Source organism: Aotus nancymaae, unplaced genomic scaffold (assembly GCF_030222135.1).
Source record: "Aotus nancymaae isolate 86718 unplaced genomic scaffold, 86718_ANA_hifiasm-v0.15.2.pri h1tg000064l_1, whole genome shotgun sequence".
Lineage (NCBI taxonomy): Eukaryota > Metazoa > Chordata > Mammalia > Primates > Aotidae > Aotus > Aotus nancymaae.
This window is the reverse complement of record NW_026988479.1, coordinates 6,713,959-6,739,506: the sequence shown is the minus strand read 5'-3', so window position 1 is coordinate 6,739,506 and position 25,548 is coordinate 6,713,959. Positions and strand designations below refer to the sequence as shown.

Genomic DNA, 25,548 nt, shown 5'->3' with positions numbered 1-25,548 from the left:
TTCACCGTGTTGGCCAGGCTTGTCTTAAACTCCTGACCTTAGGTGATCCACCTTCCTCGGCCTCCCAAAGTAGTGGGATTATAGGCATGAGCCACTGGGCCTGGCTCAGAAAAATTTTTTTTTTTCATTTAACAATGTATCTTGGGGAACCATGTTAGTATATGTTGATGTGTCCCATTTTTAACTGCTGTAGTCATACTCTGGACATATGTCTTAGTCAAACAGAAAAATCTAATGCATGTAGGCAGCAAAGTATTTCATGACATCAAGGAATAGCTTCTCTGGTGCTGAGGGATATTAATGTCTGACATACTGGGATAGTTAGCACAGGATCTTACCATTGACTTATTTATGTGAATAAGCCTTTTTTTTGTTTGTTTTTTTGAAACAGAATCTCACTCTTTCACCCAGACTGGAATGCTGTGGCACAGTTTTAGATCACTGCAATTTTGAATTTCTGAGTTCAAGCAATCATCCTGCCTCAGCCTCCTAAATAGCTGGGATTACAGGTGCATGCCACCATTCCTGCCTGATTTTTTAGATTTTTTTTTTATAGAGATGAGGTCTGGCTATGTTGCTCAGGCTAGTCTCAATCTCCTGGCCTTAAGCAGTCCTCCCACCTCAGCCTCCCAGGATTATAGATGTGAGCCACTGCATCTGTCTTGTCCTGTCCTTCCCTGTCCAATTTTTATGTTTTTCTCTGACGCAGCACAGTGGCTCACACCTGTAATACCAGCACTTTGGGAGGCCAAGGCAGGCTGATCATGAGGTCAGGAGATCCAGACCATCCTGGCCAACATGGTGAAACCCTTTCTCTACTGATATACAAAACATTAGCCAGGTGTGGTGGTGCAAACCTGTAGTTCCAGCTACTCGAGAGGCTGAGGCAGGGTAATAGCTTGAACCCGGGAGGCAGTGGTCGCAGTGAGCTGAGATAGTGGCTCTGCACTCTAGCTTGGTGACAGAGTGAGATTTCGTCTCAAAAACAAAAAACCAAAATAAAATGTTTATCTCTTTCAGGGTAAAGAACATTTTCTTTCAATAGCCTGGCACATAGTTAACACTTAATACATTTGTCAAATTAATGAATGATCAAAAGACTGTTGAAAGTTAAGTTCTGGGGCTGGGCGCGGTGGCTCAGGCCTGTAATCCCAGCACTTTGGGAGGTCGAGGCGGGTGGATCATGAGGTCAAGAGATCGAGACCATCCTGGTCAACATGGTGAAACCCTGTCTCTACTAAAAATACAAAAAATTAGCTGGAAATGATGGTGCGTGCCTGTAATCCCAGCTACTCAGGAGGCTGAGGCAGGAGAATTGCCTGAACCCAGGAGGCGGAGGTTGCAGTGAGCCGAGATAGCACCATTGCACTCCAGCCTGGGTAACAAGAGCGAAACTCCGTCTCAAAAAAGAAAAGAAAGTTAGGTTCTGGACTAAATAATACAAAATCCTTGTAACGAATACAAAGTCTCTATCTATGATGACATCTATAATATGTCATAGGGTGTTTGTTAATGAGTTAGTTATTCTATTCTCCTTGGTCAAGGAGATACCAAAATATTGAAGTTTAATGTTCTTTTGTTTTTGTTTAGTAAACCTTCATTGCTGAATTACTATTATCTTTGGAAACTTCATTTGCTAATCATAAGATGAATTCTTCTTTTATTTCCAGCATCCGGTGTTGGATGAACCAATAGCAGAAGCTGTCTGTATTATAGCTGACATGGATAAATGGACTGTTCAAGTGGCCAGTAGCCAGAGACGAGTGACAGATAATAAATTGGGAAAGGAAGTGTTGGTTTCCAGTCTTGTTTCCAACCTGCTTCATTCCACACTTCAGCTTTATAAGCATAACTTGTCTCCAAATTTTGTAAGTATGTGTAGCAATGGTTGCATTACTTTAAGGGCTCTAGTAGATAACTAAACTCTGCTTCATTTGTGCATACAGTAAATACTGCTGCTAGCTTTCATTATTGTTTTTGTGAAAAGCTGTTAGGGACTGAATGTTTGTGTTATAACCCAAGCTCATATATTGAAGCTCTAATCCCCAGTGTGACAGTATTCGGAGATAGGATCTTTGGGAGATATTTTAAGGTCAGGTCTCAAGGGTGGGGTACTCATGATGGTATCAGTGGCCTAAGAAGATGAGGAAGAGTGAGAAAGGTTGTTCTCTTTCCACCATGTGAGGATACAATGAGAAAACAGCCATCTGCCAGCAGGAAGAGAGTCCTCACCAGAACCCAACCATGCTTGCACCGTGGTCTTGGATTTCTAGTTTCTAGAACTGTGAGAAAATAAATATCTGAGTTTTTTTGTTTGTTTGAGATGGTGTCATACTCTCATCACCTGGGCTTGAGTGCAATGGTGCCATCTTGGCTCACTGCAGCCTCGACTTTTTGAGCTCAGGTGATCCTCCTGCCTTAGCCTGCTGAGTGGCAGGGAATACAGGCACATGCTACCATGCCTGCGTAATTTTTTGTATTTTTTTGGCAGAGACGGCATTTTGCCCCATTAACCAGGCTATTCTCAGACTCCTGGGCTCAAGTGTTTCTCCCGCCACAGCCTCCCGAAGTGCTGAGATTACAGGCATGAGCCACCATGCCCAGCTATACATGTGGTTTTTTTTTTTTAAGCCACTCAGTCTATGATATTTTGTTATGGCAGCCCAAACTAAGACAGAAGGGGATGTATACCTGTCTGTATGTTCTGATTTCAGCAGCCAGAATTTTTGATCATGTGTAGTATAGTCATGCAACATCACCCTTGGCCGGGCACAGTGGCTTACGCCTATAATCCCAGCACTTTGGGAGGCCAAGGCAGGCAGGCCACCTGAGGTTGGGAGTTCAAGACCAGCCTGACCAACATGGAGAAACCCCATCTCTACTAAAAATACAAAATTAGCCGGCGTGGTGGCACATGCCTGTAATCCTAGCTACTCAGGAGGCTGAGACGAGAATCGCTTGAACCCGGGAGGCAGAGGTGGCGGTGAGCCAAGAATGCACCATTGTACTCCAGCCTGGGCAACAAGAGTAAAACTCCATCTCACAAAACAAAAACAAAATCTCTCAAGCTTTATGTAGAATGTCAGTATATTCTGGATCCTCATTGTCATGTCAGGACTTTGAATGATCTCTTTATAATACTGGTAACCTCTTACTAATTACCCCAATGCAGACTTACAGGGTTCTTTCTTTCACTTATTAGGAGAACTATAATATAGCATAGTTTAAAAGCTCTGTAGTTCAAGATGATAAAGGAAATCTCTGACAAACCCACAGCCAACATCACACTAAGTGATGGAAGACTGAAAGCATTTCCCTAAGATTAGGAAAAAGACAATGCTGTCCACTTTCACTGCTTCTGTTCACACATGCTACTGAGAGTTTTAGCCAGAGCAGTCAGGCAAGAAAAATACACGACTTCAGAACTGGAAAAGAGGAAATAAAATTATCTCTGTTTGCAGATGACATGATCCTCTTGTACATAGAAAACATAAAGATTCCACAAAAAACTAGTAGCGCTAATAAGCAAATTAAGCAAATTTGCATAATACAAAATGCATAGAAATAAGTTGCATTTCTGTACAATTATTTGAACAGTGAATACTCTGAAAAGGAAATTAATAAAACAGTTCCACTTACAGTAGTACCAAAAAGAATAAATTACCTAGGAGTAAATTTAGGGAGGCAAAAGACTTGTACACCATAAGACATAAAACATTACTGATAGAAAATAAAGGCATATATAAATGAAAGTACTTCCCATGCTCATGGATTGAAAGACTTAGTAGGATATCATTACTACTCAAAATTACTTACAGATTGAATGTAATTGCTATCAAAATCCAATTGATATTTTTTGCAGAAATAGAAAAACCCATCTTAAAATAAATGAAGAATGTCAAGAGACCCCCCCAAAGAGATAAAACAATCTTGAAAAACAACAGTGTCGGTGGATTCACATTTCTTGATTTCAAAACTTATTACGAAGCTACAGGACTCAAAACATTGTGCTACTGGCATAAGGACAGGCATATAGACCAATGGAATAGAATGGAGATTCTAAAAACCCTCACATATAAGTTTAATTGATTTTCAGCAAAGGTGCCAAGACCGTTCAACAGGGAAAGGAGCCTTTTTTTTTCTTTTGAGATGGAGTTTCACTCTTGTTGCCCAGGCTGGAGTGCAGTGGTGCAATCTCAGCTCACTGCAACCTCCACCTCCTGAACTCTAAGCGATTCTCCTGTCTCAGCCTCCCAAGGAGCTGGGATTACAGGTATGCACCACCACGCCCTGCTAATTTTGTATTTTTAGTAGAGACAAGGTTTCTCCATGTTGGTCAGGCTGGTTTCAAACTCCCAACCTCAGGTGATCTGCCCGCCTTGGCCTCCCAAAGTACTGGGATTACAGGCATGTGCCACGGTGCCCGGCCGGAAAGGAGTCTTTTCTACAAAAGATGCTGGGAAAAGCTGGATATCCACATACAAAAGAATTATACCATGTACAGAAACGAACTCCAAACAGATCAAAGATTTTAGTTAATACTACAAAACTTTAAAAAAACCTAGGTGATAATCTTTGTGACATTGGATATGGCAATGACTTCTTGAATTTGATGCCAAAAGCATAGGTAAAAAAGTTAAAAAATAGAGAAATTGGACTTCATCAAAATTAAAAACTTTTGTTTATTAGCTATATTAAGAGTAAAAAGACAACCTATAAAATAGGAGAAAATATTTGCAAATCATATATCTGAAAAGGGATTGATACTCAGAATATATAAAGAACTCCTACAACTCAACAGAAAGTAAATGATTGAATTAAAAAATGGCAAAGGACTTGAATAGACATTTTGCCAAAGAAAATATACAGATGGCCAATAAACACATGGAAATATGTTTAACATCATTAGTCATTAGAGAAATGCAAATAAAACCACAGTGACCTGCCATTCAATACCTGTAAGGATGACTATGATAAAAAGAATCCATAACAAATAGTAAGTATTGGCCAAGATGTGGCGACCTTGGAACCCTCATGCATTGTTGATGGTAATGTAAAATGGAGCTGTGGAAAGTTTGGCTGTTCCTCAAAAAGTTTAACATAGTATTACCATATGATCTATTGATTCCACTTTTATGTTTATACTCAAAACAATTAAAAGTAGGGATTCAGGCAGATAATTGTATACTATTGTTCATGGAAACGTTATTCTCAATAGCCAAATATTAGAAATAACCGAAGCATCTATCAGCAAATGAATGGATAACAAAATGTGGTTTTCTTGCAATGTTTATTCAGCCATTAAAAGAACTGAAATTCTTTTTTTTTTTTTTTTTTTTTAATTGAGACGGAGTTTCGCTCTTGTTACCCAGGCTGGAGTGCAATGGCACGATCTCGGCTCACTGCAACCTCCGCCTCCTGGGTTCAGGCAATTCTCCTGCCTCAGCATCCTGAGTAGCTGGGATTACAGGCAGTCACCACCGTACCCAGCTAATTTTTTTTTTTGTATTTCTTTAGTAGAGACGGGGTTTCACCATGTTGACCAGGATGGTCTCGATCTCTTGACCTTGTGATCCACCCGCCTCGGCCTCCCAAAGTGCTGGGATTACAGGCGTGAGCCACCGCACCCAGCCTAGGACTGAAATTCTAATACATGCTACAATATGGATGATCTTCATAAGCATTATGCTAAGTTAAATAAGCTAGACACAAAAGGACAAATATTGTGCGATTCCACTTATATGAGGTACTACAAATAGGCAGATTCATAGAGATTGAAAGTAAAATAGTGGTTACCAAAGGCTGCAGGAAAGAAGAGAATGAGGAGTTATTGTTTAATGAGTACAGAGTTTTTGCTTGAGATGCTGAGTACATAGTTTTTGTTTGAGATGATGAAAAAAATGTTCTGGAAATGGATGGTGTTGATGGTTGCACAACATTGTGAATGCTCTTAGTACTATGGAATTATATACTGTAAAGTGGTTAATACAGTAAATTATATTACATATTTTATGTATACATATATTCAGCAGTTAACCTTTTCTTACGGCATTATCAGCCTAAAGCATTGTGAAAAAAATATACTCTACAAAGCCACAACCATTTGGTTGTGTTTTTCCAATAATAAAGTGGATTTTTATTAGGAGCTTAATAGCTGATTTTCACTGGAAAGGAACACTCTGAAGAATCTAATGTTTAGCACCTGAAACTTCTGGTTTTTTCCTCAAATATGTTTAGCATCAATTCACATGATAAATCACCTATTTTAGTAAATCCAGCAAGTTAATTGACAATAAACAAAATATATGTATTTTTGTTTTTTTTTTTTTAACTTTTGTCACCCAGGCTGAACTGCAGTGGCACAGTCATGGCTCAGTGCACCCTCAAAACCCTGGGCTCAAGCAGTCCTCTCACCTTAACCTCCTAACTAGCTAAGACTACAGGATCGTGCCACCATGCCTGGCTAATTCTTTTTTTTTTTTTTTTCTGTAGAGACAGGGGTCTCACTATGTTGCCCAGGCTGTTCTCGATGATCCTCTTGCCACCACCTCCCAAAGTATTGGGATTATAGGTGTGAGCCACCATGCCCAGATGTGTTTTAATTTTCAGTCTTTCAGCTTAGAAATTGGGAAACTACATAGCATTCTTTGTCAAGTTTTGCCAACTGTTTTTTATTCTCCACAGGAGAATACATCCTTTCCTATGTAAATACAATTGAAATGTATTTATTCATAAAAATTTTATATTGATCAAATTTACAATAAAAACATAGCAATAAAAAGTTTTGGAAATGGATAGTGGTGATGGTTGCACAACATTTTGAATGTATTTAGTGCCACTGAAAATGCTTAAAAAAGGGGCCAAAGTGGCTCACACCTGTAATCCCAGCACTTTGGAGGCTGAGGCAAGCGGATCACCTGAGGTCAGGAGCTCAAGACCAGTCTGGCCAATGTGGTGAAACCCTGTGTGTACTAAAAATACAAAAGAAATTATCTGGGCGGTGTGCATGCCTGTAGTCCCAGCTACTTGAGGGACTGAGGCAGGAGAATCTCTTTAACCCGGGAGGCAGAGATTGCAGTGAGCTGAGATTGCGTCATTGCACTCCAGCCTGGGTGACACAGTGAGACTCCCTCTCAAAAAAAGAAAAAAAAAATTGTTAAAAGAGTAAATTTTATGTCATGCGTATTTTAGCACAGTTAAGAAAAAACAAAAAAACGCTGTAGAAGCTAATCTTTGATATGAGCCAGAAAAAGGTTCACTTCCCTTTTTAGCTAAAATTACTTTAAAAATGTTTTTCAAATTTTAGTTCATATTGGAATAAAGAAAGATAATTGTCAGAAACATTATGTTTTGGAATTTGCCATGACTCAGAGTTGCAAACTGTTTTCTGACTTGATTATTGATTCCTCCCTAATGCAGTGTGTAATGCATCTTGAAGACCGGTTGCAGGAGCTATACTTCAAAAGTAAAATGCTGTCTGAATACCTGAGGGGGCAGATGCGTGTTCATGTCAAGGAGCTGGGAGTGGTTCTGGGGTATGTTAATGGTTTCTTTTCTGGCTTTGCTTTCGTTGCTCTGTCATCAGGTAAGGAATGTTCCTCAGAATTGCCCTTTTTCTTTTGAGTGTCTTTTTCTATGAGAAGCTGGAGGCTGTTATCATTTAGGTTGCCCTGTACCATATAATAGCAGATTCCCTGTCATCCACTAATGTGAAAGGCATTATCCCTTCTTTGTGCCATTACATGTAGTAGGTTGAGAATATAGTCAGAATGAATTAAAATGTGAATTTTTGTGTCAGAAAAAATAAGTACATACTCATTTCTATTTTTTAAATATGTTGAAAACTCATTTTTCCCAAGCATCTATCCTGCCTTCCACATGATGTAACAGAAGTCTGTGAATGGTAATACGTTATCTACATATTACTCCTTCTTCCCATTAACTATATATTATATCTGTCTACTCTGCATTTTTCTGTGACAAAAAGTTACCAAAAATGCTTACTGAAAGAGGAATGGGAAGTTGGTGGGGGACATAGTATAGCCCTATTTCATTATGTTCTGTGGTTACTTTTCTTCTGTTCTTTGGCCACTTTTGGCGTGTTCATGTGAATCATTTCTTGAAATCCCATTAAAGAAAGTAACACAAGCTAGAACTTTTATCTAGTTTAGCTTTTATGATGGGAAAAGAAACCAGCATCACTGAGAACCTACTATATGTCAGAAACCCAAATTAAAAATTTTTATTAGTGTTATTTCTTAATTCTTATTATCATCCTACAGTGCTTAGGCAGTGTCATCCAGGTTGGAAACAGATGATTCTGTCAGTTAACATGCCATATGTCACACACTGGTAGGACTGATAGGGATTTGAATGACTGTATCTTTGTTACTTTAGACCCTATTTATATTCTGTAGTACCACACTGTTGGTCAAATCCTGATGAAGATTTTTACTTGAGTTATACAGAGAAAATTGTTCTCCAATATTTGGAAAATCGGTAACATGATATAATCTTGTATTTCTGGGGAGTGAGGGGTATGTGTGTGTGTGTGTTTAATGTCTTTATGTAAAATATTTAAGATAAGATTTAAAACTAACATACATATAAGCAAAATGCACAGTATATTTTGGCATACAATGAAAAGTAGGTCATTGTCTTCTTTCCCCCAACTTCCAACACCTATTCAGACACTGTTAACAGATTGTTTTATAAAATTTTTAAATGAATATTATTTAAAAATCTAAGTTGGTTTATACTCTTATGTTGTTGTATAACTTTTAATATATCTTGAATATTCACATAAGCACATACTAATCAATGTCATTCTTCCTAATGGCTGTCTAGCATTCCATTATATTTTGGAACTTAGATTATTTTTAGTTTTTTGCTACTATAAACCAATGCTAGACTGAATATAAATCTTTGACGTTTGTAGGATAAATTCGTTGAAATAGAATTTTTGGTTAAAGGGCCTGTATTGATAGTTTGATAGATTATACTGAATACTCTCCAGAAAGTTTCAGTATGAATTCCCACAAACAGTAATAGGAACTCTACTCACTACTGGCTATTACCAAATTTGATCTTTTCCAAGGTACTAGCTAAAAATGGCACCTGATTTTATCCAAATTTCTCTAACCATGAGGGATCTGATTACTATTGTCTATGTTGATTGGCCATTTTTCTCTTCCTATAAATTTGTGGTAGGATGTATTTTGATGAAGTTCCCATTACTTCCAGTAAATCTTATTATAAAAACATTTGAATCTCAAACAATCTGGGTACAGACTATTATTATTATTTTTTTTTTTTTTTGAGACAGGGTCTTGCTCTGTCACCCTGCTGTTGGTGCATGGCTGACTTTAGCTTCAACTTCCCGGACTCAAGAGATCCTTCTGCCTCAGCTTCAGGAGTAGCTGGGACCGTGGGCACACACCACCACACCCAACTAGTTTTTAAAAATTTTTGTGGAGACAAGGTCTCACTATGTTGCTTAGGTTGGTCTGGAACTCCTAGGCTTAAACAATCCTCCCACCTAGGCCTCCTAAAGTGTTGGGATTACAGGCATGAGTCACTGTATCAAGCTATTATTACACTAGATTGTAGTTGTTAGTCATTGTGCCTTGCCCAAATGTATGTTCCATCAGCATGTCATTGAGACACTTCCTACATTTATGATTTTGTTACTGATATCTGTAGTTCTGTGTTTTATTTGCTGAAAAATTTTCCTTTTGTCCTGAGTGACCTAGGTCCTTAACCATTGAGGTACTGTGACCTTACAGGTAGTGGTCATTGCCTGTAGAGTTCATGTCCTCAGTATAGAAAATCAGAACTGACATTTTTTTTTCTTTTATTTCAGGATTGAATCCAGTGATCTTCCACTTCTGGCTGCTGTAGCAAGCACTCACTCTCCATATGTTGCACAAATACTCCTTTAGTATGCCTAAAGATTGTTAGAAATTGGTGGGAAGATAAGTAGAAACCAAGGAAGCAGATACAACATGCATTTATGGAGATTCTTTTTCCCTCTTAGACTTTCTTCTGAATGAGTCAGTCACCAGGGTATCCTGCACAGCATTGTGTATTCTGTATATGTCAGATGGCTTTTTCTTTTTGACTGTACTTTTGGGTGGTAGTAGATTTTTAAACAAATTAGAGCAACATTAATAATTTTGAAGCATTTGAAAAAGCCAAAATGTCTGGCAGAAATTTCTACAAAATGAATATTATCAGGAATTTCATGTGATCACTGCAGTGTTGTCACAACTCGTAAATAGCAACAGTGTCTCATGATTTAATGGCTCAGAAAGTCATTTTGTTAGTTTTAAATTTTTAATTTCTAAGGTACAGAAATCTATAAAACCTTGATTATTTGTTATTTTGTTTTGCAATTCAAAACAGCTAATTTCTGGTTATTTCTCCAAGTATTTTAAACAGCCTGTTAATTATAACAAACTTAGAATAATGAGTGTAAATGTGTTATGTTATCCACCCAAGTGTACATATGTACCTATTTTTTTAAAAAAGCAGAGGTAAGAAATACAAAATTGGTAAACATGCCTTTAAAAAAAATTTACAACTAGTATTGTCCATAACGCTGAACTGTTACTTACTAGTGATTTTTCTGTTTCACATACTCTAAAATATAAGTAAAGCCAACCTTTTTAAGGTTGAGATTCCCCAAATGAGAATACTACTTCATACCATTTGTTTATAAGTATGAACTATTCTTATGAATATTAATATTTACATATTCACTAATTTAACATAAATGAAAATTAGGATTAAAAATTCTACCAAAGCATTGGCAAAAACAATATATATTCTTTAAAACTGCTCAGGTAGCCAAGGCCTTTGCTTTTGGTATCAGCCCTTCATGAACCCATAGGAGCTGAATATTTGTTTCACTGCTTAATAATACTCCATTTACACTAATAGAACTTATAACTCTTAAAATTATTCTCTTTTTTTCTAAGAGCCCCTCCCTTCCAAAAGCGCATTTTTTTCAAAGAATTTTACTTCTCAATCGTTGCCTTTGTACATACTATAGAGTGTTGCTTGTAAGAAAGGCTAATACGGAACCAAACTCTTGTAAGTAATGTAAATAGAAAGTTGGGTGGATAAAGTTTTCAATACGCTCTACTACCTCAGTTTACTTGAATACTACATTATAGTTTATTCTTTGCTTATCTGGTCTAAGAAACTTAATGCTAGTAGTAAAGTTCATTTCTGCTTTCATTGACTATTTTCATCATAATTTCATCATTGATTTAAAATATACACTTGTTTATTCAGTTATTAAAATACATTTACTATATAACACATCCATTCTTGCTGTTAAATTTTCAACAGTTAATGGAAAGTTGTCTTTGACCTTGAATTTACAGCATTGGGTCACATTTTGCCTTGTTCTGTATGTATTCAAGAGACCTCCAGGCCAGGTGCAGTGGTTCACACCTGTAATCTCAGCATTTTGGGAGGCCGAGGCAGGCAAATCACAAGGTCAGGAGATCAAGACCATCCTGGCTAACACAGTGAAACCCCATCTCGACTAAAAATACAAAAAATTAGCCGGGTGTGATGGCACTCAGGAGGCTGAGGCAGGAGAATTGCTTGAACCTGGGAGGCAGAAGTGGCAGTGAGCCAAGATTGCGCTATTGCACTCCAGCCTGGGTGACAGAGTGAGACTCCTCTCTCTCTCTCAAAAAAAAAAGAGAGACCTCCAACTAGATGAAGAAGAAATGGTTGTTTTTATGGAATGTAAACCTGAAATTGGTGTGTCTGCAATCTGTTTGGCCCATGGCCTTTTACCTGGTCCCAGTTATTACCTGAGTCTCTCATGGATGATTCGCTGCCAAGGAGTGTTTGTAGATACATTTACTTCGGCTTAATTTTCTTATGCCATGCATTAACAAAATTATTCGGTTGTCTAATTTTGGAATTCTATGAGTCAGTCTTTTTGGCAGAATTCAGAATATTAAAAAGTTCATACACATGTGGGCCATTTTACATTTTTTTTTTTTGAAATGGAGTTGCACTCTTGTTACCCAGGCTAGAGTACAATGGTGCCATCTCAGCTCAGTGCAACCTCCGCCTCCCAAGTCAAGTGATTCTCCTGCCTCAGCCTCCCAAGTAGCTGAAATTTCAGGTGTGTACCACCACGCTCAGCTAATTTTGTACTTTTATTGAGATGGGGTTTCACCATGATGTTGGCCAGGCTGGTCTTGAATTCCTGACCTCAAGTGATCCACCCGCCTCGACCTCTCAAAGTGCTGGGATTACAGGCATCAGCCACTGCACCCGGCCTTGTACATTATTTTTATATTGTAGCTGTATGTAGCGGTTGGATAATGTCTGGGTGTTTCCTTAACCATCAAACTATTCTTTATTTAAAATGTTTAATTACCATTTATAAATTCTAGTCCTCAATAAGTGGGTGGCTCATGCTACTGTTGTTTCTAAAGCTAAGCTTTGCTGGGAAGGAAGTGGCCTGTAGTTCCTTAAAGAATCATTAATCCTTATAGGATTCCTGAGTTGTTGTTGTTTTCCTCCCCCCTCCCTCCCATTCCTGAGTTTTATAATTCCTAATCCTTCTATAATTTCTATTACCTTCATCTTAGTCATTCTTTCCTTACGCAAAGCCCAAGGAATGAGCTGCTGCTACTTTAAAAGTGTGGTCATTATGATGAATGTGAAAAGAGTTTTGGCTTGTTCAAAATAATTTTTTCAAGTTACGATACAGACAGTTGTTACATATCAAAATAAAAACCCTGTTTATTGAAACAGGAAATAAAAAAGGGATCTTTTACATTATAGAATTAAAACTATTTTTTTCTTGTATATAAACTAATTGGTTTGATTTTAAGTATTTCTAGCTTTTATTAATATGTCTTAATTTTAAGTTTGAAAATGTTAAGTGCAATAAAAACATACTATTACAGATTTCATTTTGTTGGAATTGGCATACTCTGGGGATGATACTTAAAAAAACAAATTTTACATAATGCCTATTTCTGGTATATGTCTTATGAGATTGTTCTGCTTTTTCTAAGTTACTTAGATGATGGATATGTAAAATGTACATAGTTGTTTTTTGTTCTGTATACATTTCTCAAATGTACACTTGTACTATAATAACCTCCCAGTTCTAGGGAATATTTGTGCAATAAATACACATGTCAATTTGATGGATGGTGTTGGTCTTTATTTCATATATTAAAGTATACTTAACATTATGGATTCTGATGTCAGACCACCTAGATTCTTGTCCAGAGTTTGACACTTCTAAGGATGTGACCTTTCCACATAGGTAATTTAATAGAATCTACTTCATGAGGTGGTTGTGAGAATCAAATGAAATAATGAATGTCAAGAATTTAGCTCAGTGCTGGCATACTCCAAGTGCTTAACAATTTTTGGTTGCTACTTTTACCAGACAATGTGACCAGTCTTCCTCCTGTGTCCCCCACACCTATCATTGTGAGAATTTTTAACATGTTCTTATGAATAAAAACATAGTTACAGAAAATAGAGTATCTTACACAGACAACAAATTGAAAACTTCTTTAAATGCTTTTATGAAAGCAAACTGAACCCAACAATCAAAAACCTAGAAGTTACATATGTTGTTAAGAAAATTGTATTCAATACAGGCTGGGTGCAGTGACTAATGCCTGTAATCCCAGCACTTTTGGAGGCTGAGGTAGGCAGATCACCTGAGGTCAGGAGTTTGAGACCAGCCTGACAAACCTGGTGAAACCCCCTCTCTACTAAAAATACAAAAATTAGCCAGGCATGGTGGCAGGCACCTGTAATCCCAGGTACTCAGGAGGCTGAGGCAAGAGAGTTGCTTGAACGATGGAGATAGAGGTTGCGGTGAGCTGAGATCGCACCACTGCCCTCCAGCCTGGGCACAAGAGCACATCTCGGTCTCAATAAAAAATAACATTTTATTCAATACAAATTACTATACTTTACAAAAAATTGGCTGAATAGTTTGGGTTTTAGTCCTCTTTGTTCACTGATTTGCATGTGACTGAGCAAGTCTGTTGTCTTTATCTGTATTGTAGGGAAGTCAGCTTTGTGCCTGCTCTATAGCAGTGATTCATCAGTGAGTAAACATATTAGTAAGTTCTCTTCCTCAGGCTGGGTTTATCTGGGCAGAGTTAGTCCTGGAGGCAGGACTAGACCAGGGGCTTCTTGATGTACCTGTTTTCGTATAGTATTACATGCATCACTCGTAACCAAAGAGAATAAGTGGACTGTTTCAAAGCAGAGAAGTCTCAAGTATTTGGGAAGGGGCTGTCAGCTATTTTAGAGGTTTAAAATTGGTAACATTTATGAGAAGATTTTTGCTAATGAGAAAAGGAGATATAGAGACTTTAATGTGATTATTCGAAGTCATACAGTTTTTTCTGTGCTGTTCATCTTGTCTCAGACCAGAATGGTTCCTCAACCACTATGTGGTGACAGATATTAAAGATATCCGGGATTTCTTCATTTGTCTTTGCCAGTATGATAGGTAGGGGTAGGGTGGCAAGTAGGACCAAACCTGAGCTGAAGGTGTGAGAGGGGCTGGAAAATTGTAGCTGTGAGTGGGAACAGCTTAGGCAGATAGAAAAGAGGGAGATAGGAGAGTGTAGTGCTTCCTGTTTTTGTTCTTTACTGCAGACTGGGCTTTGCTGTGTTTGCTCTAAATTTAAGATTAGTTCAGACTTCCCGAAAAAAAAAAAGGCAGTCAAAACCAGAATATGTTTCCACCCATTATTTGTCAGGACAACTTTGGTGGCCTTCTTGTCTTAAAGGATGTGCTCAGTTACCCTCTCTCCTCCAATAGTGAGGTGACTAGGTCTCTTTATCTTTCTTTTAACACCAACTTACTTTCTGGTGAACCTGAATCTAGACCTGATCCCTTCATCAGACTGCAGACATCACTATCTGGGTTAACACAGACTTCTTAGGCATCCCACAAATAAACCTGAATTTACTCTAAGGAGAGTCTTAAGTTAAAGAAGCTTGAGCTTCCTTCCTTTTCAAGTGCCTGTCTTAATAAGGACAGTCCAAAAACCTGTCTTTATATTTACCTCAGTGCACAAATTCAAATTAATGATAAAGGCAATATTCCTTTCCTACATTGTCTCAAGGGGAAGAACGAAACTGTTGATAAATGTGTAAATACACGGAAGGTATTAGTTCCTTAAGAATCTTGTGGGCCGGGCGCGGTGGCTCACGCCTATAATCCCAGCACTTTGGGAGGCCGAGGCGGGTGGATCACAAGGTCAAGAGATCGAGACCATCCTGGTCAACGTGGTGAAACCCCGTCTCTACTAAAAATACAAAAAATTAGCTGGGCATGGTGGCGTGTGCCTGTAATCCCAGCTACTCAGGAGGCTGAGGCAGGAGAATTGCCTGAACCCAGGAGGCGGAGGTTGCAGTGAGCCGAGATTGCGCCATTGCACTCCAGCCTGGGTAACAAGAGCGAAACTCCATCTCAAAAAAAAAAAAGAATCTTGTGATACCATTCTTGGGAGGCATTTTTGATCTAGCACTTAACAAGTCAGTGTCCTTAAGTATGGTACAATGGCTGGGCTTAAAAATGGATCAGACTAGTTTAGAACCACAGATACTATAGTTTCAAGTTGTTTTCAAACCTGGTTGCATATTAGGAGCACCTGAGGTAGCTTTTGAACAATATGAATTCCTAGATCCCCACTCCCAGAGATTCTGATTCAATGACAAAAACTGACCTTCTGGATGTGAGTCAGTAAAAGGTCTTATTTTTCCATAGTAGTTACTCAACCTGTAGCATACTCGAAATCTCAATTCCTTACTCCATTTCAGGTACTGTTAAAACTAGAGCTCTTTACTTCATGTTTTTGTGGTTTGCAGTTATTCTGGAAAGATGGATATATGATTATGTTTGTTTATTGAGCATTCAATTTTGCAATGCAATAGCTATGTAACCGGACATCATCTTTGTCAGTGGAGAGCAATCAAATACCTCTCTTTTCTTTAAAAAAATTTTTGGCTGGGCGCAGTGGCTCACGCCTATAATCCCAGCACTTTGGGAAGCCAATGTGGGTGGATCACAAGGTCAAGAGATCGAGACCATCCTGACTAACATGGTGAAACTCCATCTCTATTAAAATACAAAAAATTAGCCAGGCATGGTGGCAGGTGCCTGCAGTCCCAGCTACTCGGGAGGCTGAGGCAGGAGAATTGCTTGCACCTGGGAGGTGGAGGTTGTGGTGAGCCGAGAATGCACCATTGCACTCCAGCCTGGGCAATAAGAGTGAAACTCTGTCTCAAAAAAAAAAAAAAAAGGAGAAATTTTCTTTCATTTTTGATGATAGTGATATCATCATATTTTCATGATAGTGCCCCTCTTAATAAGTCAGTCCCTAGTTCCCCTTGTTAAGTCAGCAAATGTTTATTCAACACCTATTATGTGCTAGGCATAGGTTTGGGTACCAGGGATATGCCAGTAAATGACACATTATTTCTGTTTATATAGAGTTTACATATTTTCCCTTTTGTGGAAGAGATAGACCAAAAAAATTAAATACATATATATGTTACTCATATGTAATGTGCTGTCAGGTAATAGTAAGTTTAACAAAAATAAAGAAGCCAATTTTCAAAAAAAGTCCCTATTTTCCCACAACTTAATAAATTACTTGCATTCAGACCATTATATTTTTCTTTCAGATACAAGTTAATGCTGGTGAACCCTGCCCTGGAGGTTGCCTTTTGTCTGAAAATAGCTATTAGAACTTTACTGTCTCTCCTCACTTTTTTCTGTATATAATACAATATAGTAAAGGACAAGATAGATTTTGAAAATGTATACTTTTTAGATATGGATAGTCACCATGGATATTAATGTAGTTTTTACTGTTGCTGTCTCATGACAAAGCCTAATTATGTTTGCATACTTTCTCTTGTGAAATATATTCAGAAAACAGAATAAACATATACTCATGTAACCATCAATAAGGCCAATAAGTAGATCATTTTCAGCAGCCCAGAAGACCCCCTTCTCTGTGTGCTCTCTCCTGATCATAATGCTCTACCTTCTCATTTTTGTAACTACCAACCTGACTTCATTTCCTTGCTTTCTCTTTACTTTTACTTCTTTATATGCATTCCTAAAAGACCTACTTTTCCTTGTGTTTAAACTCTGCATGTATAATTATACTCTGTATTTTGTTTTCCTTTTTTTCTCTCAACATTATGTTGGAGAATCATCACTATGTGCTATGTAGCTATATGCCATTGTGGATGAATATTTCACAATTTATCCCTTCAGTATTGATGGATATTTGGGTTCCAGTTTTGGGCTTCTATGAGTAATGAACATTTTTGTCCATCTTTTCTGTTAATGGGGCAGGGGTCCCCAGTCCCCATGCTGAGGCTGCTACTGGTCCATGGCCTGTTAGGAAGCAGCTGCATAGCAGGAGGTGAGCAAGCATAACTGCCTGAGCTCCACCCCCTGTCAGATTAGCAGGGGCATTACATTACCTAGGAGCAGGAACTCTATCATGAACTGCACACGTGAGGGAACTAGGTTGCATGTTCCTTATGAGAATCCAATGCCTGATGATCTGACGTAGAACAGTTCCGTACTGAAACCCTCCCCCCGTAGCCCCATAGAAAGTTTATCTTTCACAAAACCCGTGAAATAAAAGGTTGGGGACTGCTGCTACAGGGCCTATATCAAGGAGTGGACTTGCTGTCACAAGGTGTGTTATGTTTCAGCTTTATTACTTTTCTTTTTTTTGGCCAAAAGTGATTTCCCAACTTGCACTCAACCAGCAGTTTGAATGAGTTCCTCTTGCTCCACATCTTCACAAATACTTAAATGTGTTTCTGAATTGTTTTATAAGTGAAAAAAAACTACATTTAAAAAATAAATTATTCATAGTTGAATTTCTACTTTAGAGAAATCACTTCCCAGGCTGAAGCAGTGGCTCCCAACTATAATCCCAGCACTTTGGGAGGCCAAGGTGAGTGGATCACTTGAGGTCAGGAGTTTGAGATCAGCCTGGCCAATATGGTGAAACCCCATTTCCACTAAAACTACAAAAATTAGCAAGGTGTGGTGGTGGGGGCCTGTAATCCCAGCTACTCGGGAGGCTAAGGCAGGAGAATCCCTTGAACCCAGCAGGCAGACGTTGCAGTGAGCCAAGGTCATGCCATTGCACTCCAGCCTGAGCAACAAGAGTGAAACTCAGTCTCAAAAAAAAAAAATCACTTCCCAGAGGCGAAATAATGGAAATAATAAAGAGTGCTTGGATTGTGCAGGCAACATACTAAGTGCTTCGTGTGAATTTTCTCACGGAACCTTAAGAAAATTCTGAAACAATAGGTCCTTTACTATATTCCCATTTAACAGATAAGGAAAATGAAGTTCAGAGATGTTAAATAGGTTCAAGTCACTTAACTAGAAGAGGTCTAATATTAGAGACACAAATTCTAGGTTTGTTTGCCCCTATATTCCAAGTTCATGGTGATTATGCTTTATAGTTTCTTTTCTCTCTTTCAAACTATTGATGTGACTCTGGAAATTGATCCTTGAAGAATGGAAGGGATAACTTTCGTCTGATCTTGCGCAGGCCTTTGAGAGGTTATTATTTATACAAAAAAAAAAAAGATGAGGAAAATGGATCGTCTGTCACACCTTGTGATTTTTCCACAATTTATTTCTACAGTGGCTATGTCACACTTCTCTGGCAAGGTTTTTGTTCTATACCTGAAAAAGAGAAATGCTAAAAGTATGTTGTAAACTCCCAGTTTTGGCAAGCCCCAGGACCAACAAGAAAACAGCCCTTATTAGCATGAGCCGTCATTGCCGAAAATTACTGTGTGAATGGTCATTAGTTGAAAGCACCGTCATAATCATAAATCACCTCGTTATTCAGTGAGCTGTGCTAATTGCTGTGAGAAATACCAAGGTGTATCTACATGTGGTTACAGCCCTCAAGGAGCTTAAAATTCAGTGGAAGGGTGGTGTCGCCAAAATTAAGAACGTTACCTATGAACTTATGAGAAAGGGTAAGGACTATCCTATAGCGATGGATTCTGGAATTGTCAGTGAGCTTACTGTTGAAACAGCCTCAGCAGCTCTCTGGCTGCTCTTAAGAGTGGTCTGTTTTTCTATCAGTGAAACAGTCTATCGGGAAGCAGACTACAATGTAAAAAGTATTGCAAGAGTTGCCACTCGAGTTCAACCCTAAACCCAGTTGCCTGAGAGAGGGCTGCCCAGGGCATTTAGTTTCACGAACGCAGTCCAAACCCAGTTTTTTGACTCAAAGATAATCGTGAGCTGGCCGCGGCACTGGCTGCCCGTCCTGGCCGTCAAAGTTTGCTTTCTCTGCCCTGGTTTCAGGACTTCCGTTTCGAATAGAACAAGCACTTTTCTGTGGGCAGTTTTCACAAGAGATTTCGTTTTATGTAAAGAAATACGGGGTGTGCGTGGACTTCCTTCTTTGCCGAATGGCGGCTTCTACTTCCGTATATTCAAAGTCGGCCGTCGCAAGCCCGGGCTTGGCCACGCCCTGGACTTCCGGATTTGAGCACAGCAGTTCTCTCCACCCAGAACGCCATCCCATGGTTCTGCCCCAAAATGCTACCTTCGCTCAGGCCCTGAGCGCGTTTCCAGCTCCTACAGCGGATGGAAAGGCCAGAACCACAACATTGAGGCGGATCCCGTGACGGGTTTAGGTGAGGTCTGGCGAGGTGTCTTTAACTCTCACGAAAACGGCCGAAACAACTTACTCAAACCGCCCCAATTCTGACGTCACAGTGGAGACACTCCCTTGGGTGTTCCTTAGCGTGCGCGTGCGTGCCGCGCATGCGCATTTACTTTCCTCCGCCCCCGCGCGGGCTTGTCTCCGGCCAGTCGCGCGTGGGTAGAGGCCCTAGGCGGGCGTTGCGAAGGGTTGTTTGCTTGAGCTCGGACCTTGTTACGGCGCGAAGTTTCCTCCTTGGGGCGGGGGCAAGGTACCGCACCCTTTGCCTGGGGTGAATGAACTGTGGCGTGGGCTGCTAAGGGTAGGCTGGGGAGCACTCGGACCGTGGCCATGAACTCACCCGTGGACCCTGGCGCTAGGCAGGCGTTGAGGAAGAAGCCGCCCGAGCGGACTCCCGAGGTGAGGCTGGTCGACCCTTATGCGCGCCCTACAGTCCAACAGACAGCATCCCCCTGTCTGCCCGAAACCCGCGGCGACTGCCCTGTTGCCAGAGCCTCGCACCTGCTGCTGGGTATCTGTTCTCTTGAGTCTCTGCCCTGACCCAGGCCCTTGTCGCCAGTAGGTTGCCGACCGCCCTTCCTGCCCGTGATGCCGTCTTAACCCGCGTACCTGTCCTTGCCGGGGGCTTCCAAGTGTCGTTAAGAAAGCACCATTATTAAGTGCTTTATTTATTTATTATTTTTTGAGTTGGGTAAAACATTCGTTTCGGAGTTAGATGCCTGTTCGTTTAAGTAGACTATGAAAAACAAGATGGAAATTGTAAAGGAAGTATCTCAGCCATCTAATTTAGAAATAGTTTTTCTTTAAAGGTCCCTGAAATATTGTACAGTTGCCTAAAACAATATAAAGTTTTCAAAGTTAGTTTAAAAGTTTACATCCAGTCAAATGGTGAATTCTGTGTAGATGATGGATGTTTAAAGATCACCACTGTAGGGACTTTTTCAGACTGTCCCTGGGAAATTTTACAGTATTTCGTGCTCAGATCCAAAATTTGCTGTGTCGAGTTAACAGTAATTGCATTAGCTTAAACGAGTTCGTTCGACCTGAAGGCTAGTTTTCACGCACATAACTAAAACCTGTTAGATTTGCCTATCCAGGTAGAATGCTGAGGTTTGGGGGAAGGTTTTCCTTTATTTGGAGAAGTTTCTATAACAGGTGGGACGTATTTTCTAAACAAAACAGCAACAGTGTGGGTGGATTGTTGGATTGTCTTGTTTAAAGTTGCAGTAAATGAAATAAAATGCTTTGGTTAATTCTTCCTAAGTCACTTTGGAGTTCTTCAGATATATAGTGTTTTGCATACCTAGGCTTAGGGCTGGTCAGCCGTTGGGCTGACCTTTTGGGACATGATCATTATTCAGGCCCTAACTGATGTCATGATAGATCAAATTATGTTATTGAAGATCCTGATGCTTGCATAGGAACAACACAGATTCTACCACTTTCCAGAGTTCTCTTTTCGAGGTACGCATTCATAATTCCATGTGTTTTTATTTCCTTATGATGATTCTTGAAGTCAATTTGAGCTTACTGAAAGTATAAATTTGAGTAGGCGAATTCTCGTACAGCTTTATAGCATTGGAAAGTATTATACAAGGCTTACAATGTGTAATGTAGGTTTTAGTTTAGTGTAATTTTTTCTTTTTTTTTTTTTTTGTGAGATAGCCTCACTCTGTCACTCAGGCTGGAGTGTGGTAGAGATCTCAACTCACTGCAACCTTTGCCTCCCGGGTTCAAGAGATTCTTCTGCTTCTGTCTCTCGAGTAGCTGGGTCTACAGGCACGTGCCACCACGCCAGGCTAATTTTTTGTATTTTTAGTAGAGACGGGCTTTCACCATGTTGCCCAGGCTGGCCTCAAACTCGTGACCTCAAGTGATCTGCCCGCGTTGGCCTCCCAAAGTGCTGGGATTATAAGTGTGAGCCACAGTGCCTGGTGCCTGGACTCTTTTAATTTTAAACATTACTTGTGCTACTAAATTCACATTTTAATGGGAAAATTCTACTGCTCTTTAACAGTAGAATTATTTAGTTTGAAATTGCCTTATTATTTTTTTGAGACAGAGTCTCACTTTGTTGCCCAGGCTGGAGTGCAGTGGCGCAATCTCAGTTCATTGCAGCCTTCACCTCCCGGGTTCAAGTGATTCTCCTGCCTCAGCTCCCGAGTAGCTGGGATTCAGGCGCACACCACCTTGCTTGGCTAATTTTTGTATTATTTTTAGTAAAAATGGGATTTCGCCTTGTTGGCCAGGCTGGTCTTGAACTCCTGACCTCAAGTGATCCGCCCACCTCAGCCTCCCAAAGTGCTGAGATTACAGGTGTGAGCCACCGTGCCTAGCTGAAATTGCCTATTTTTGAGCCTTAGGAAATTTTCTAAACTGTTTATAAAGTTATGTTGGCCAGTGTGTGCTGTGTTAAGTACTTTATTTTGTTTTACTGGAACAGTAGCATTGCTCAAGGGAATAATAAATAGCTGCCCACAGTAAACAGAAGATAGCCCTGACATCTACCAGCATAACAGATTAACTGATGCATTGGTAGTGCTTTTGAATGAGTGTAGAATTTATTTGGGGTAAAGAAGTATGAAGAAGGAAATCTGAATCCTAGTGATGATTTGTTTGTGATAAATAATTTGATGAAATTCTCACAAGTTCATTTCTGTTTTCAGAAGGTCCTTGCTCTTTTACTGGACTCCTAAGAGTCTATTATAACTATATTAGCTCAATAGTTGCTTATTGAGAGTCTACCAGTTCAAGGCACTATTCTGTGCACTAGGTTTTATCTATGAGCAAAGCAGTTCTGCCCTAGTAAGACTTACATTCTGATAGTGAAGAGGGGGGAAGATAGATAATGAATATAATAAACAGATAAGTTACATAATGTGTAGCTTATAATTGCTATTTAAAAAAGCAGAATAAGAGGGATTGAAAGCAATGGGCAAGGGCTGGGTTGCAGTTTAAATAAGGTGGTTTGTTTGTCCAGGTTGAGATGACTTTTGATCAAAGACTTGATGCACGTGATGGCATTAACTGTAGGGGTATATGGAGAAAGTGCTTTCTCAGCAAAGGGAGCAATCGTTGCCAAGACCTTATGTTGAGAGCATGTCTTGATGCATTCCAGGAATAGCAAGCAGCTTTGTGTGACTGGAGAAGGGTGAACAGGTGTGAGAGTAGTAAAAGATGAAGTAGGAGAGGAAGCAATGATGCATAGCATAGGGCACATGATGTAGAACTTTCTAAATCATTGTAAATTATTTGATTTTTCAGTGAGATGGAACACTGAAAGATTTTGAAACAGAGGAGTGATATTGACCTACTTAACCTTTTTTTAATCTTTGTTTTTAAAGAGGGTCTCACTATATTGCCCAATCTGGTCCCTAATTCCTAGGCTCAACAGATTCTCCTGCTTCAGCCTCCCAAGTAGCTGGAACTACAGGCATGTGTCACTACACCTGACTACCCTACTTAATAACTTTTTAAAAAGAGTCTCCTGGCTGCTGTGTTGACTGTGGGTGTTTAAGGGCAAAAGCAGGACGTTAAAGGCCATTATTGCATTAAATCAGGTAAAAGATGATGGTAACTCTGACTAAAGTGATAGTGATAGTAACAGAAGTGATGAGAAGTGGTCAAATTTTAGAAATAGTTTGTAGGGTTAGCCAACAGGATTTGCTAATGGATTAGATGTAGACCTTGAGGAAGAGAGAAGAATCAAGCATGATTTCAAGGTTTTTGGCCTAAATGACTGGAGTGTTGGCGTTATTGTCAGAGAGGTTTAAGCTGCCATCAGAGAGATGGGGAAAACTGCAGGAGTAGGTTTTAGGGGGCAAGATCAGAAACTGAGTTTTGAACATGTCAAGTTTGAAATGTCTGTTAGAAATGAGTAAGACGGCGGGGTGTGGTGGCTCAAGCCTGTAATCCCAGCACTTTGGGAGGCCGAGGCGGGTGGATCACAAGGTCAAGAAATCGAGACCAACCTGGTCAACATGGTGAAACCCCGTCTCTATTAAAAATACAAAAAATTAGCTGGGCATGGTGGCGCGTGCCTGTAATCCCAGCTACTCAGGATGCTGAGGCAGGAAAATGGCCTGAACCCAGGAGGCGGAGGTTGCAGTGAGCCGAGATTGCACCATTGCACTCCAGCCTGGGTAAAAAGAGCGAAACTCCGTCTCAAAAAAAAAAAAAGAAATGAGTAAGACGTTTCATATACAAATTTATATTACTAAGAATCCTGGGCTGGAGATAAAAATTTATAGTCATCAGCATACAGATACTGAAAGTCATAAGACTAGATAAAATTACCAAGTAATGAGTGTACATAGAGAATAGAAGAGGACCAAGGACAGTGAGTGCCATGGGACATGAGACCAATATAAGGTCAGGGGAGAAGAGTAGAAATCAGCAAAGGAGAATGAGTGGAAGCAAACAGTGCAGTAGGAGAAAAACCAGGAGAGAGTGGTGGTGTCCTAGAAGCCAAATTAATAAAGTGTAAAATAGAAGGGGTTTATTATTATTTATTCAGCTTATTTTTCCTTAAATGCCTACTGGGTGAAAGCATTGTGAAAAATATACAAAGGGATAAGAATTAGTATGTTGAAATCATTTGTTTGTATTGTGTAATCGATGAGAAAATAATGAGTAAAGAACTCCTTGTGTTTCTGGGACAAAATTAATGGTTCCTTTATTTTGAACCATCTGTTGTCCTTAGGTGAAACTACCAACTCTGGCATAATCCTAGCGAGCCAGACATCGAGTATAGACACATGTTGTAAAGTGTGCCATTTAGATATCTTTCTAACTGTGTGTGTGTGGTGTGTGTGTGTGTGTGTGTGAGAGAGAGAGATTTCTCCTTCTTATAGATTCAGCTTTCACAGAACATTGTCTTTCCTGAGCTAGTTCTCTGATTTCCTTTTTTCAATTTGCAAAGATTTTCTTATGGAAAATTTTAGACTTAAATACTTTATGGAAAATTAAGTGCTCTAAAGAAACAAAAGCTGTTAAGGTACAGGTATACCTCCCAGATACTGCAAGTTTGGTTCCAGACCACTGCAGTAACACCAATATCCCAATAAAGTGAGTCACGTGAATTTTATTTCCTGGTGCACATAAAAGTTGTTTACATAGAGTAATTTACTGTGTGTGATAGGCTTATGTCTACAAAAAGGTATGTACCTTAATTTAAAAATACTTTATTGCTAAAAAACACTAACCAGTCATCCGAGCTTCAGCCAGTCGTCATCTTTTAGCTGGTGGAGGGTCTCGCCTTAGTGTTGATAGCTGCTGACTGATCCGGGTTGTGGTTGCTGAAGTTTGGGGTGGCTGTGACAGCTTCTTAAAATAAGACAATGAAGTTTGCCGCGTCTGTTGACTTCGTTTCATGAAAGATTTCTCTGTAGCATGTGATGCTGTTTGATAGCATTTTATCTACAGTGACTTCTGTCAACATTGGAGTCAGTCCTCCAAAACTCTGCTGCTACTTTATCAACTAAGCTTAAGCTTATGTGGCATTCTGAGTTCTTTGTCATTTCAACAATGTTTACATCATCTTCACCAGGAGTAGATTGTCTCAAGAAACCACTTTTGTTGCTCATGCATAAGAGGCAGCTTCTCATCCACTCAAGTTTTATCATGAGATTGCAGCAATTTGGTCACACCTTCAGGCTCCATCTCCATCTCCATTTCTTTTTTTTTTTCTTTCCTTTTTGTTTCTTTGAGATAAGATCTCATTCTGTTGCCCAGGTTAGAGTGCGATGGCATAATCACAACCCACTGCACCCTCTACTTCCCAGGCTCAAGTGAT

At 39.5% G+C, this 25,548-nt stretch overlaps 2 protein-coding genes across 7 annotated transcripts in view; both read left to right on the top strand.

Moving 5' to 3' along the window:
* The window catches only part of FNIP1 (folliculin interacting protein 1), a 155,078-nt gene extending 141,888 nt beyond the window's left edge, over positions 1 to 13,190 (top strand). For both annotated transcript variants that reach the window (XM_012447430.2, XM_012447478.2), the window contains 3 exons: positions 1,671 to 1,868; positions 7,420 to 7,535; positions 9,863 to 13,190. In XM_012447430.2, the coding sequence (XP_012302853.2) occupies positions 1,671 to 1,868; positions 7,420 to 7,535; positions 9,863 to 9,941 (393 nt within the window). In that variant the 3' untranslated portion in view covers positions 9,942 to 13,190. The remainder of the gene's footprint in view (positions 1 to 1,670; positions 1,869 to 7,419; positions 7,536 to 9,862) is intronic.
* Positions 13,191 to 19,888: 6,698 nt separating this feature from the next.
* RAPGEF6 (Rap guanine nucleotide exchange factor 6) overlaps positions 19,889 to 25,548 on the top strand; it is a 236,183-nt gene continuing 230,523 nt past the window's right edge. For 4 of the 5 annotated variants that reach the window (XM_012446998.3, XM_012447211.2, XM_012446922.3 and 1 more), the window contains exon 1: positions 19,889 to 20,153. In XM_012446998.3, the coding sequence (XP_012302421.1) occupies positions 20,085 to 20,153 (69 nt within the window). In that variant the 5' untranslated portion in view covers positions 19,889 to 20,084. The remainder of the gene's footprint in view (positions 20,154 to 25,548) is intronic. The other variant, XM_012447072.3, reaches the window with a different exon arrangement.